The sequence below is a fragment of the Phodopus roborovskii genome, unplaced genomic scaffold (assembly GCF_943737965.1).
Source record: "Phodopus roborovskii unplaced genomic scaffold, PHOROB, whole genome shotgun sequence".
In the NCBI taxonomy this organism is placed as follows: Eukaryota; Metazoa; Chordata; class Mammalia; order Rodentia; family Cricetidae; genus Phodopus; species Phodopus roborovskii.
The window spans coordinates 13131052-13143123 of NW_026125391.1; the positions used below are offsets into that span (position 1 = coordinate 13131052).

The following is a 12072-nucleotide window of genomic DNA, read 5'->3' on the forward strand; positions in this document are numbered from 1 at the left end:
GTGATTCATAACACTTTCAAAGTTAACACATTTTGAGAAAAAAATAACTTTTCTAATAAGAAATAACTATTAGGAAATAATTTATCTGCTGAAAATTCTCTAGCTCTTCCAATGAGTATATTGGATATGGTTCCTCATGTCAGTAGTGACCTTTCCTTGTTTATATAATTTTAGGAATTAATTATGTAGCTCTGGGAAAATTCCTTCACTTATCAAATAATCAGTTTCTGTCTCTGTAGAAAGGGAACAATACATTTTGATGCTTTTTACCAGTTAGAAGTATGTGAAATGACCTTAAGTAAGTTCATTGCTGAGAATATATTCTTTTCAAATGAAGACTTGTGGTATAACAGTCAATGTGGTCGTGACCCTGCACCCTGGGCATTGTCCTTGTTATATGTGATAATGGTGATGTGGTGTACACTGCACAGTCTGAGGTCAGTCCTCTAAATTCTGTCTGCTTCACTAGCACAATTGCTTATTTTTCAATGTATTCATTCAAGAAAGAAAAATTATTGTAAAAAGTTAGCTTTCTATTGAAGAGGGGTGTGTTTTCTATTCCACATTAAGAATGCATGTTGGAGTCAGCCTTCTGAGGCTCCAGGCACTGTAGTCCATTCAGTACACAGACCCTCATCATGTACTTGACAATGCTCTCTGGCCGTGATGAAGTCTTTGGACATGTTCACTTCCACCATGGTAGTTCTGTAATGGTGACTCCAAAGGACCTAAATGGTAGCTGTTTTTTTAGGGAGTTTTTTGTTTTGATTTTTTTAAACTTTTTTTTTATATATAAAAATCTCAGTTCTTCTAACAAAGTGAAATATCCCATGTGATTGAATGACCAAACACAAGATGGACATTGCTAGGAATCCTGCATCTTTCCATATCTTGCTGCACTGAAGGTGGATACATGAGGTTGTGGTTTATATGTATGAAGGAGGAAGGACATAAATGTAGCTGAAGCATGTGGACACATGTGCAGGTGACTGCTTCTGACTAACATTCACAGAAATCCAACATCACTATGAACCTTCTTTGTGTTTTGTAGGGCTGCTCACCACACATCGCTGGATCAAAGCTCTCCACCTCTTAGTGGAACATCGCCATCCTACAAGTACACATTACCAGGGGCCCAAGATGCCAAGGACGATTTCCCCTTGAGAAAAACTGGTAAGTTGTCATAGCAAGGACAGCACTTATTTCTTCATAACACACCTCACTTTCTTTTTCCTCCCTTCTAGATAAAAGTTAAGTAATTTGAAGTGTAGGCAATACACCCTGTACTCTAGCTTATTGAAGCAAACATGGCCACAAGCACATGCATACATACATACATATACAGAGACACATAGATACATGACTCCCTTATTTCTTCCTTATTTCTGCATGAATATCTTCACTATATAATTAAGGTATCTTTGTAAGATTGAAAAGTTTACCTTGTTTCAATTAGCAATTAATATTAGAATAAAGGAACAGAGGAGTATCATTCCCCAGAAAAATATAACTCTTGTTCATTTTAAAGAATCTATACTAGACTATCCTCTATTGTTTGTTATCTCCTTTTCTTTAACCATTTACTTAAATATGTCTAATACAGGCATAATGTTCAACAATAATTAATTTTAAATTTTCAAATATTGATGTAGTGAATGTCAGTTCAGCCAATGCTTCCTTCTGAGTAAGTTAGATCCTTAGTGTTCTCCAGACTACTGGCCTCAACAAAAATATGTCCCTATTAATCTCCTTTATGAGAATATACAACTACACTCATAGAAACTTGCAATAAAACTTGTTTGGGGAAGTGTCATAGTGAAGTTTTATTTGGAATGCAATGGACAGTATCTTCTCTCTAAATCATGTATATCTCTTTTCCCATCTTCTGTTTCCTTTGAAAGTCACTAATAAGTGATATTTAATGTGTATATTCTCTTCCCACTGTAACCAATAAGTTTAAATAATAGATAACAAGATTTGTGTACATTCAGTTCTGAAGCTCTCAATGTTTAGAAACTGGAACTTTTCAAAATATTTAGAATGTTTTATATTCACAACTTCCAAACAGGTTTTAATAGATAGTCGAATCTGTTGTATTTTATTCAGGTCTTGTCAAAGGATTATATCTCTATAATTTGTGTATAAAATCCACAGTGGTGATTTCAAATAATTACATTCATTTTTCAAAGCAATTTGGAGTAATTAAAGTGGATATAGATTATACACACACATGCTGAAGCTAATTTCTGTCAGATAATTTACCTGTGGCATAATGAAGATTTAAAAATAAAATCAATAGTGAATAAGAATTTATTATCCCTCATTGCCTTATATGGCCCCAGATGCAGGGAAAGTGTGCTTAAGCTTCCCAGACACTTTTTATTTTTATAGCCTAGAGACTTTTGAATTTCTAGGATGTTAGATGAAGTAGAACACTTCAGTAGGATGCAATGTAAAGGCAAGAATGGCTGAGCTTAGTGCATTACATCTGAATTTTACGTGGCTACCCACATACTGTGTTATCTTTCTTATGAGTAAAGTTCTCTAAGACGAAGGGAGGGAATAAAGAGTGAGGCTTTATATTCCAAACACTGGGATTTAGTTTCTGAAAACTGATTCATAAAGGATGTGAGACTAATAGCCTTAATATTTAGTGGCATGTGTAGCAGCCATTGCCAAAATTCTGTGAGCATTCCCATAGTCAGAGAAGGAATTGTCATGAAATAGCCTATGAAATCATGAGAAGGAAAGAACAGAGGCAGCCTCCTTGTAGCAGAAGGCTCCTGCAAGTGATGTGTTCCACAGACATCTGTCTTCACAGCACCGAGCCTGTGCACTGGCTTAGACCTGATAGTGCCCTCCAGAGAAGTGACATCTGGGCCCCAAGCATCCACAAAGACAATCTTTAAACAAACAAACAAACAAACAAAAACCTATGGAATACTAAAAACCGGTATTTCGGTCCTGCTCTGTCCATGAGAACAGTTTAGTTTTTCCCATGAGAGGAATGAATAGCAAGCTGTTAATTTATTCTCACTGAGATTCCCAGTCCACCAGACAGTCATGTTCAGGGTGCAGGTTATGTATACTGGGTCTGAATCTGGGCACATATGTAAGAAGCTCCCTCTGCCTCATTAGGTGGCATATAACACATGTGAAAACCCATGGCCTGTCTAATGGTATATTTTCTGTAGCTGTCCAATATTTGAAATGTGTTAATTTTCTGCTGAAAATATGATATTTATGAAGTCTCAGGCTGCTGATGTGCAAAGCCAAACATTTTCAAACAATGTAGAAATAACAGCTGTTAATGCTTTGATATCGCTCTAGGGTTTCAGAATACTCCTTGTTCAGTTCCCATTGTCTGATTAAGATAAGTGTGATTCAGTAAACTTTGTATGTTTTCTATATACAAAAATAATTAGAGATGCTCTTGATTGATTACAAATAGGCAAAACTCTTCAATATCCAGATATATATATATATATATATATATATATATATATATATATATCCATTTGGTATATTCCAATTGTATTGTGAGAAAATTAAAACTTTGTAATATGTCACTGAAAAATTTCAATAATATTTCAATTAATGACTAGCACTTCAGCATTTATTATATTCTACTGACTAAAATGTCAATTTTAAAGATGTAAACAGTAAAATTTGCCTTGATAAAATGTAAGTAGTGATTGGGGAAAGTGCTTAAGGTAATTTTTGTATGATAAAGTTTTATCGCATTGAGCAGAAGCTATAGTATTGCCTTATAGATCATCCAGGAAAATTAACAGGCAGCTAACAAAGAGTCAAGCTCTGTTATTGCAGTCACATTTTCTACTTGTGCTATCTACTTTGATGTTATCCCAAGACTTAAATGAACTTGTTAAATGAGTCAATTCTCTCTTTTGAGAGGCATATAATACTACATATTTTTTTTTTCTTTCAGCCCAGCCATTTATTGAATTACTTGTATTTATTAGTAAGGTTCAGAGAATAAAACTGAACCTAGAGTAAGAAAAGTCTTAGTGGCTTTAAATAAATTAAAGTGTCTCAGGGGATTTCCCTTCAGCAGTGAGCATAATTTGAAAGCACTCTGAGCTTTCCGAAAACCCATCTTCAAACATGGACAACCCAGGAACAGGCAGCTATAGAAGTCTTAGTTCCCCCCAGGATCTGAACTTTGTCACGTGAAATGGGCCCTTTCTTCCCTCCTCTTGGAAGGAACAGAGCTATCCCCTAGCCTGTTTCAGCTAACAAGGCCCATTTACATTCTTTTTTTAAAAAAAATTGCTTATTTTTATTTTATGTGCATTGGTGTTTGGCCTGAATGCATATCTGTGTGAGGATGTGGGGTCCCTGAGACTGGAGGTACAGGCAATGGTAAGCTTCCCTGTGGATGCTGGGAATTGAACCTGGGTCCTCTGAAGGACCAGCCAATGGTCTTAACCACCAAGCCATCTCTGTAGAATTAGTGTTTTTTTTTTTTTCTTAAGTGAATGCTCATACATAGCTGGCTTTGAAGTTGGGGATAGCATATTTTTGCCCATACTTAAAGTATCTCTCTTACTATGATTTCTTTGTTCTACAACACAAAAGTTGGCTTATGGGGGCATTTGGAACTTACTTTGGCTTAGAATAGTGTTATTCCAGTTTCCCTCCTTCTACAGTACACCACGGGATTGATAATAAAGTAGGAAGCTTCTGGGGCTTGGCACTTTCAAAGCATTGCATATTTCTCACAGAGATATTACATGCATGCTGACTTTGAACTGACCTTCAAAAACCATTTCATTTGGATTCTGTTCCAGTGAGTATGTGCATATGTTTCATAAAATATTATGATAAAAATTTCTAGAGGTTTTATACTCTATTATATTATCGAGGTCTTACCCAGTGAACTTTCCCTTTTCTTTGAATGTTATAATATTTCCACTGAATACTTCTGAACAAAGCAAGCTGGCAGGGTATATTAACCTCTTAAAGTGCACAAGCCATATAAAGCTTGGCTTTAGCTAATAGGACTGTTTCAGCCCTACTGAAACACTCATTTTAATGGCCAGAAACACTAGAATATGTCTCAAAGATGGAAGAGATCCAAGCATAAGTTAAAGTTGTGGAAGGCCAGTGGCATTTTCCACTTAGAGTAAATTGGAAAGGAGACAGTTGGTTTGAGACTTACAGCTTGGTAAACCTCCTGATGCAGCAGACAGCAGTCAGGATGTGGAACCTTGATGACCTATTCAAGGCATTGTAATCCAAAGTTAACAAAAGTATATTCCCTTAAAAGATTGTAAAATCTCTCCCTTTCCCCTTTCTCTTTCCCTGTCTCTTCCTCCTCCTCTTCTTTTTCCTTCTACCCCATCTATAGTGTTGCATATCCCCTGGCCTTTCAGAACTTGGCATGATGGCTAAAAGAACTTCTTGGCTATTTCAAGGCCTTATGATATAGGAGGATCTGTACTGTGTTTTTACTTTTTCCTTGACTTGTTTTTAATCAGTAAACTTAGTTTTCAGATAGTTTTTGACTTACAGATTGGACAAATAACATGTTGTACCTAGGTTGATTCCATTATCATTATCTTGTAGTATCAACCTGTGTGTGCATATAAAAATGATGTGACTGTAACCTGTGTTTTCATGTTGTGGTCACATGTGTGTGACACTCATGTGTGTAGACGCCAGAGGTTGGCATTGGGTGTGTTCTTCCAATACTTTACACTTTGTTTCCTGGAGCAAAGTCTGTTGATGAACGTGTCACTCCTGAAATCTACTTGTCTAGCTAGGCAGCATGTTCTAGGCATTCCTCTGTCACTGCCTACCACTGGGATTTTAGGCACACTGTCATTCCTATAAGACATTTACTGGAGTGTGGAAGATACAAACTCTAAATCTCATACTTGCTTAGCAAGTACTTTAGCCTCTGAGCCATTTCTCTTCCATTCAGCCACTGTCAATATATTACTACTACTACTACTACTACTACTACTACAGTCTGTAGTTAACCTGAAAGTTCAGTGTAACATGATGTTATAGTATGTCATCAGTCTGTCATTATAGCTTCACACAGAATTGTGTCATTGCCTTTAAAAATCTGTTTGTCACCTATTCCTATCAACAGTAAAATAGGTATGAAGAAATTATTTTAATTTTTTTTTCTTGGGCTGGAGAGATGGCTTACTTGCTATTCTTATAGAGAACCTGGGTTCAGTTCTTATCAAAACATGATGGTTCACAATCTGTAACTCCAGTTCCATGATACTCCAGTGCCATCTTCTGGCATCCATTCAACCATGAATACACCTTGTAAACATACATACTTGCAGGGAAAACACTCGTGTAAGAAAATATAAACAAATACATCTCTGTAAATTTTTTATGTGCAGTTGAAACTTGTTCAGTAATGTCACATAGGTAAATCCATGCAGGATGGGCCATTTCACAATGGCCCTTGCCATTTGTATTAGTCAAGGTTCTTTGGAGTAACTGCACTTATACTTAGAATTATTGCAGCCTGTAGTACAGGTAATACAACAGTGACTGTCTATGAACAGAAGATCTGAGAACCCAGTAGTTTTTCAACCCACAATCTGGATGTTTCAGCTTGTCTTCAGTATACACCAAAATCCTGAAGAAGTGGGCTCTACAGCCACTGAAAGAGTGGTCTTGTTAGCAAGGGCAAAAGCAAGCAAGTGAAAGAGACCATCTTTCTTCCATGTCCTGTATATAGGCTGCCAGCAGAAGGTGTGGCCCCAATTAAAGTTAGATCTTCCTGATCATCCAACCTCACAGATCCATGCTAGAAGTGGGTGCCATTTCAAAGGATTTAATTAAGAAAAAAAATCACCACAGGTGTGTCCAGACATTTTTGTTTTTAGTTAATTCCATATGTAGTCAAGTTGACAACCAAGAACAGGCATTACAGGGGCTAGAGAGATTGCTCAGTGGTTAAAAGCACTGCTCTTCCAGAGCACCTGGGTTCAATTCCCAGTACCTTCATGGCAGTTTACAACTGTCTGTATATCAAAGATCTGACACCCTCACATAACACCATTGCACATAAATTAAAAATAAACTATTAAAAAAGAACAGCTATTACAGCATTATTCACTTAATCTTAACCCTATGATTTTAAGGAACTGAAATTTATCAAATATTACCAATGAATAACATTTCTTTGTATTCATGAACCACAGTTGGTTTTTCCACTTACCTGTACCTGTGGAAGCCAGTTTGATTTCTTCAAATGTGGGTGGTTGTGAATAGAGCTGCAAGATTTTGTGTCATGTTTTCAACTTAATTGAGCAAAGTTCCCAGAAGACTGTCCGGTTATTTTCCCCAGGTGTGATGGGCCTTATTTCTATTTCCAGTGTCTTTCACTGAACAGGACACTCACAGTTTAATAAAGTTAGACTTGTCAGTATTTTTTTCATGGATAATGCTTTTAGCATTGTATTTAAAAGTATTGTTAAACACAGGAGCACTTACATTGTCTTACTAGAAATTTTATATCTCATGCCTGTTATAATCCATTTGGACTTAATGTGAAGAAGATTGTTGATGCCTTTGTTTGGGATTCAGTGTTTTGCAAGTGAGTGCCCAGTTTGAACATCAAAATGTTTCAAAAACAAACAAACAAAAATATTACTATCAATTTATAAAAAAAAATTCATAGCAATGCTATTGACAAGTGGGTCTTTATCAGTTTGTTCATTCTAGAAAGTGTATGCTTCATATAGTACACAGGGCCCTCTGATATCCTTTACAACATCTACAGACAAAATTGTCTCAGTGCAGAGCTATGATCTTTCAAAATATCTGTCTCCTGGTTGAGATTCCCTTGGATTTTTGAAACTGTTTTACAATGCACTCATGAATTTAAAGTTAGAGGGTAGACCATTCTAGATCTGTTCAGTATTTAAAGTAAATTGATGTTTTAGCCTCTTTTTTTTTCTCTCATTTTCATTGTGTGTGTGTGTGTTGCTGGGTTTTGTTTTGTTTGCTTCTATTGGTTTCTTCTTTTCTTTTGAGACTTTCATTCAGTATATTTTTATCATACTCTTTCCATCCCAATTCTTTCCAGATCCCACCATCACACCTCCCACCCAACTTCATTCTCTCACTTTCTCTCTCTCTCTCTCTCTCTCTCTCTCTCTCTCTCTCTCTCTCTCTCTCTCAGAAAAAATAATCCACTAAAAACCATGGAGCTGGATTTCTGTTGGCTAACTGCCCATTAGCATGGGGTGTGCCCTGAGATGTAGTTGATATATCCATGTCAGTAGTTCATAGAAGAAAACTGATTTTCCATTTTCTAGCAGTTATTATTTTCAAATAGCTCTTTATCTATGGGTGGGACTTTGTGCCCACTTCCCCTCCTCCCTGTTGGGCTCTTGTCTGACTTGAGCTTATGCAGGTCTTGTGCACATTGTCACAGTCTCTTTGAGTTATATGTATATCAGCCATGCTACGTCTAGAAAACTGATTCCTTAAACATGTCTGCTACCTTTGGCTCTTGTAGTCTTCCTACACATTCTTCTACAGAGATACCTGAGCTTTTATGGGAGAGGTGTGAAGAACATCCTACTCTGATAATGTAATTATGAATTACACTGGTTTAGTGAAGTGGTGATTATATTTTCTCCTCCATAATCCATGATTTCATGAGACCTGGCTAGGTGGCTAGGTTTTCAGTACCAAACTTACCCCTTGTTGACCAGGTCTTATGCCCAATTAGAAAGCTGTTGGTTGCCACCAAGGTAAGTGTGGCAGTATTGCACCCTTGGGGTTCTTGTGCCATATTGGTCATTGTTGTGGTTCATAGGTGTCTGAGCTGGTAGGACTGTTTGTTGCTCCCCTCCTGTCATCCAGTTTTAATGTATTGCCTTGACTCAGTTAATTATGTGTGTGCTTAACTAATAGACTTGGTTCCATTCATCTATCTGTCTATCATTTTGCCAATACCACATTGTCATAACTATTGTCGCTCTCTAGTAATTCTTAAAATCAGGTAATGTCAGTCTTTCAGCTCTTCTTCAGTATCATATCATCTGTCTTCCTATGTGTACATTACAATGTGCTTGTTGATATCCTCTAATTAAATTAATGGAATTATGACTGTGACTCTATTGAATATATAAATCATGCTGGAAAGCATTTTCATCTTAATAATGATTTCACATCCATGAACACAAATAATTTTCCTTTTGCTTATATCAGCTGACAACAGTAACAATAAAAATAAAGCATTTTATTTCACCTTTTATATCCGTTCCTTAAAACAGACATCAGTTTATGATGTAAACCTTTTCTTTTTGACAATTCCTTTTTAGCCATTTTTTTTTCAAGGCAGGTCTATTTTGTAAAAATTTCTTTAGTTTTGTTTGCCTTTATTTTTACTTCATGCTTGAAGGTTCAGATTTCTGAACTTTAAACACTTCTCTACAGCGTTCTTTTTTGATTACATGATTTCTGGCAAGAAACCTGATGTAATCCTTGTCCTTTCAGCCCATATGTAACATGTTCTTTCTTTTCTACTTCCTTGCAGATTTTTAGAAACCTGTCTTAATATATTTGAATTTTGAACATTATATTTATACAGCTTCATGTTGTCTGAATTCCTGTATTTGAGGACCAGTGTCTGTCATTAATTTTGGATAATTTCCATTTATTGTAACTTCAAATTCTTCTTCTTAAGCTCCGCATGTAAAAGAGCTGGCTGTTCAAGTCTGACACCCTGTGTTATTTCACTGGAATCCATGAAGGGGAGAAACTAACACCTGAAAGTTGTTTTTAGATTTCTACATGTGTGCCATGGCATGAATATTCCTGAACACACACACACTCAGACACACCAAATAGACATACACATACTCACATACATACACACACATGCACACAGACACACACACATATATTCATTGCATCCACACCACAGTTACTACTACTACTACTGCTGCTATTAGTTTATTAATTAAACAATTTCTAATGTTTCCTACCTCTCACTAATTATATTGATATGCTCATTAGGTGTAGATTACACCTTCTTTTTGCCCCACAAATTGAATGTTTTCTGCTTCACTTTTTAAATTCTTTTTGGGGAAGAAGAGATACTGTTCAAATATATCAAGATCATTCTCTTCTACATTGTCTTGTCCACTGATGAGTTTATCAATGGCATACTTTCTATTACTGGGATTTTTATTTTTAGAATGAATTCCCTTTCTTAATGTGTCGTGTTTATTTATTTGTGTCTTGGTATGTTTATGTACTTGCAAGCATGCATGTACATGTGCACGCGTGTGAAGATTAGAGAACAACATGTAGGAGTTGGTTATCTCAGTCTGCCATTTGGGTCTTGTGAATCAAATTCTAGTTTTTGAGCTTCACTTTGAGCCCCTTCACCTTCTGGACCATCTTACTTTCCAAGATTTCTTTTTCATTGCTTCTTTGCGGTTTTCATGTTTCTGGGTAAATGAAGCATCTACTCCTCCATTTGAGCCTTTAATACATTACTAGTAGTTATTTGTTAACAGTCCAGCGATTCCAAAATATGTTGCCTCTGAGTCTAAGAGTAGTTGTGTTGACTCTTGAAGCTGTGTTTTTCTTGTTTTTTGGCTTCTTTTATAATTCTGTTGAAAGAAGAAATGATAGGATGAAAAACAGAAGTTGTATATTTGTGCTTGCAGAGTAAATGTGTGTGTACATTTAGCTGGAGCTAAAACAACTTTCTAAACTGTGTTTGCCAGAGAATTCAGTTTCCTCTGGTTTCTGTGTTACCCACCCCAGATTACCTTATTATATTGGGATTCCACCATTCTTAAATAGACGCTGTCTCCTCATCTCTCACTTCTAACCCATTCTTCCTATACTGGGACCCTGATGAAGGTGTAAGATGTAGATTTTTTTGTTCTGTGCACCCATTTATCTGTCATTATCCTTCGTTCCTTGGAGGAATCAACAGTATACTCCTTGTTACACTGAAGAAGAGGTGTGATCACATATTAGCTTGGAACAGAGGATAATACATTTAGGAACTAGAAGGACTGAGTTTGTATTGTTTTTCTGGTAATAATCAATTCATGATCTTCTCATAAGGCCAGAAAAAAATGAAACCAAATTTTGACAATGCAGTAATCAAAAATAACATGTATTTTGAAAATAAGATTTAATTAATACAAGGCAACTGCAATTAACAATTAATTATCATGATAATATTTTAATCAGTTTTAATAGCAATATTACCTGTGATAAATTAAGAAAATGAATTTATAATCTATACATTTTAACTTTAAAATAATAGAAATCATAGTAGCAAATAATGTTACTAAGACTATTTGACCTAAAGATTAAGTATGATTATATCAGACTCAGTGACTATAATGAATAAAAATTCATCGTTTCATGCATGAGAAACTAGCCTTACTAATTGCATATGTAATCTTTATGTTGGGTAACTAGAGTTTAATATTAGCACCAATTGTGAACTGTGGGATAATTAATCAGCCTTGTAAGAATGTTGAATGTCTAAGTCAGCTTTTTTGTTTGAAGGGGAAATGAGTGAAGAAAAACCAATATAGTTGAGAAAGACAAGATATGGAAATAACATGGCTGGGCATCAGATGGATATGGTTGAGAGAACTCTGTTTAGCTCAGTGATGTGTATTACCTAGCTTCAGGTTTTTCAGGCATCCATTATGGTAAACAATGAAAGTATTGCATGAAAGTCCTGTGCATGGTCTCTGAAATATGGCAATCTCAACACATGTATTGCCAGTATAAGTTACTGAGAATAATGATGCAATATTAATGAAAGGAAATACTAATACTAGGATAGAATTTAAAGGAATTTGAATGTCATTTGTTTTCTTAACCTTGTCACTAAATCTTGTGAAAATTGAAGTATCTTAAATTTCAGAATTTTCATGTAAATAAAATTGTATTATATAAGGAAATTTATTATTTTCTTTCATGAAGATTATGAGAAGAAAATGTTAGTTAACTGAAAAAGTCATAGGTAAAATATAAATGAATGCTGTTGCATAATCTTATCTCATATACTCAGTATAATTATTC

General features: G+C 35.6%; 1 protein-coding gene across 1 annotated transcript in view; it reads left to right on the plus strand.

Moving 5' to 3' along the window:
* Hdac9 (histone deacetylase 9) overlaps positions 1-12072 on the plus strand; it is a 757858-nt gene that overhangs the window by 381794 nt on the left and 363992 nt on the right. The window contains exon 6 of the mRNA XM_051175100.1: positions 1052-1173. Within this exon, the coding sequence (XP_051031057.1) occupies positions 1052-1173 (122 nt within the window). The remainder of the gene's footprint in view (positions 1-1051; positions 1174-12072) is intronic.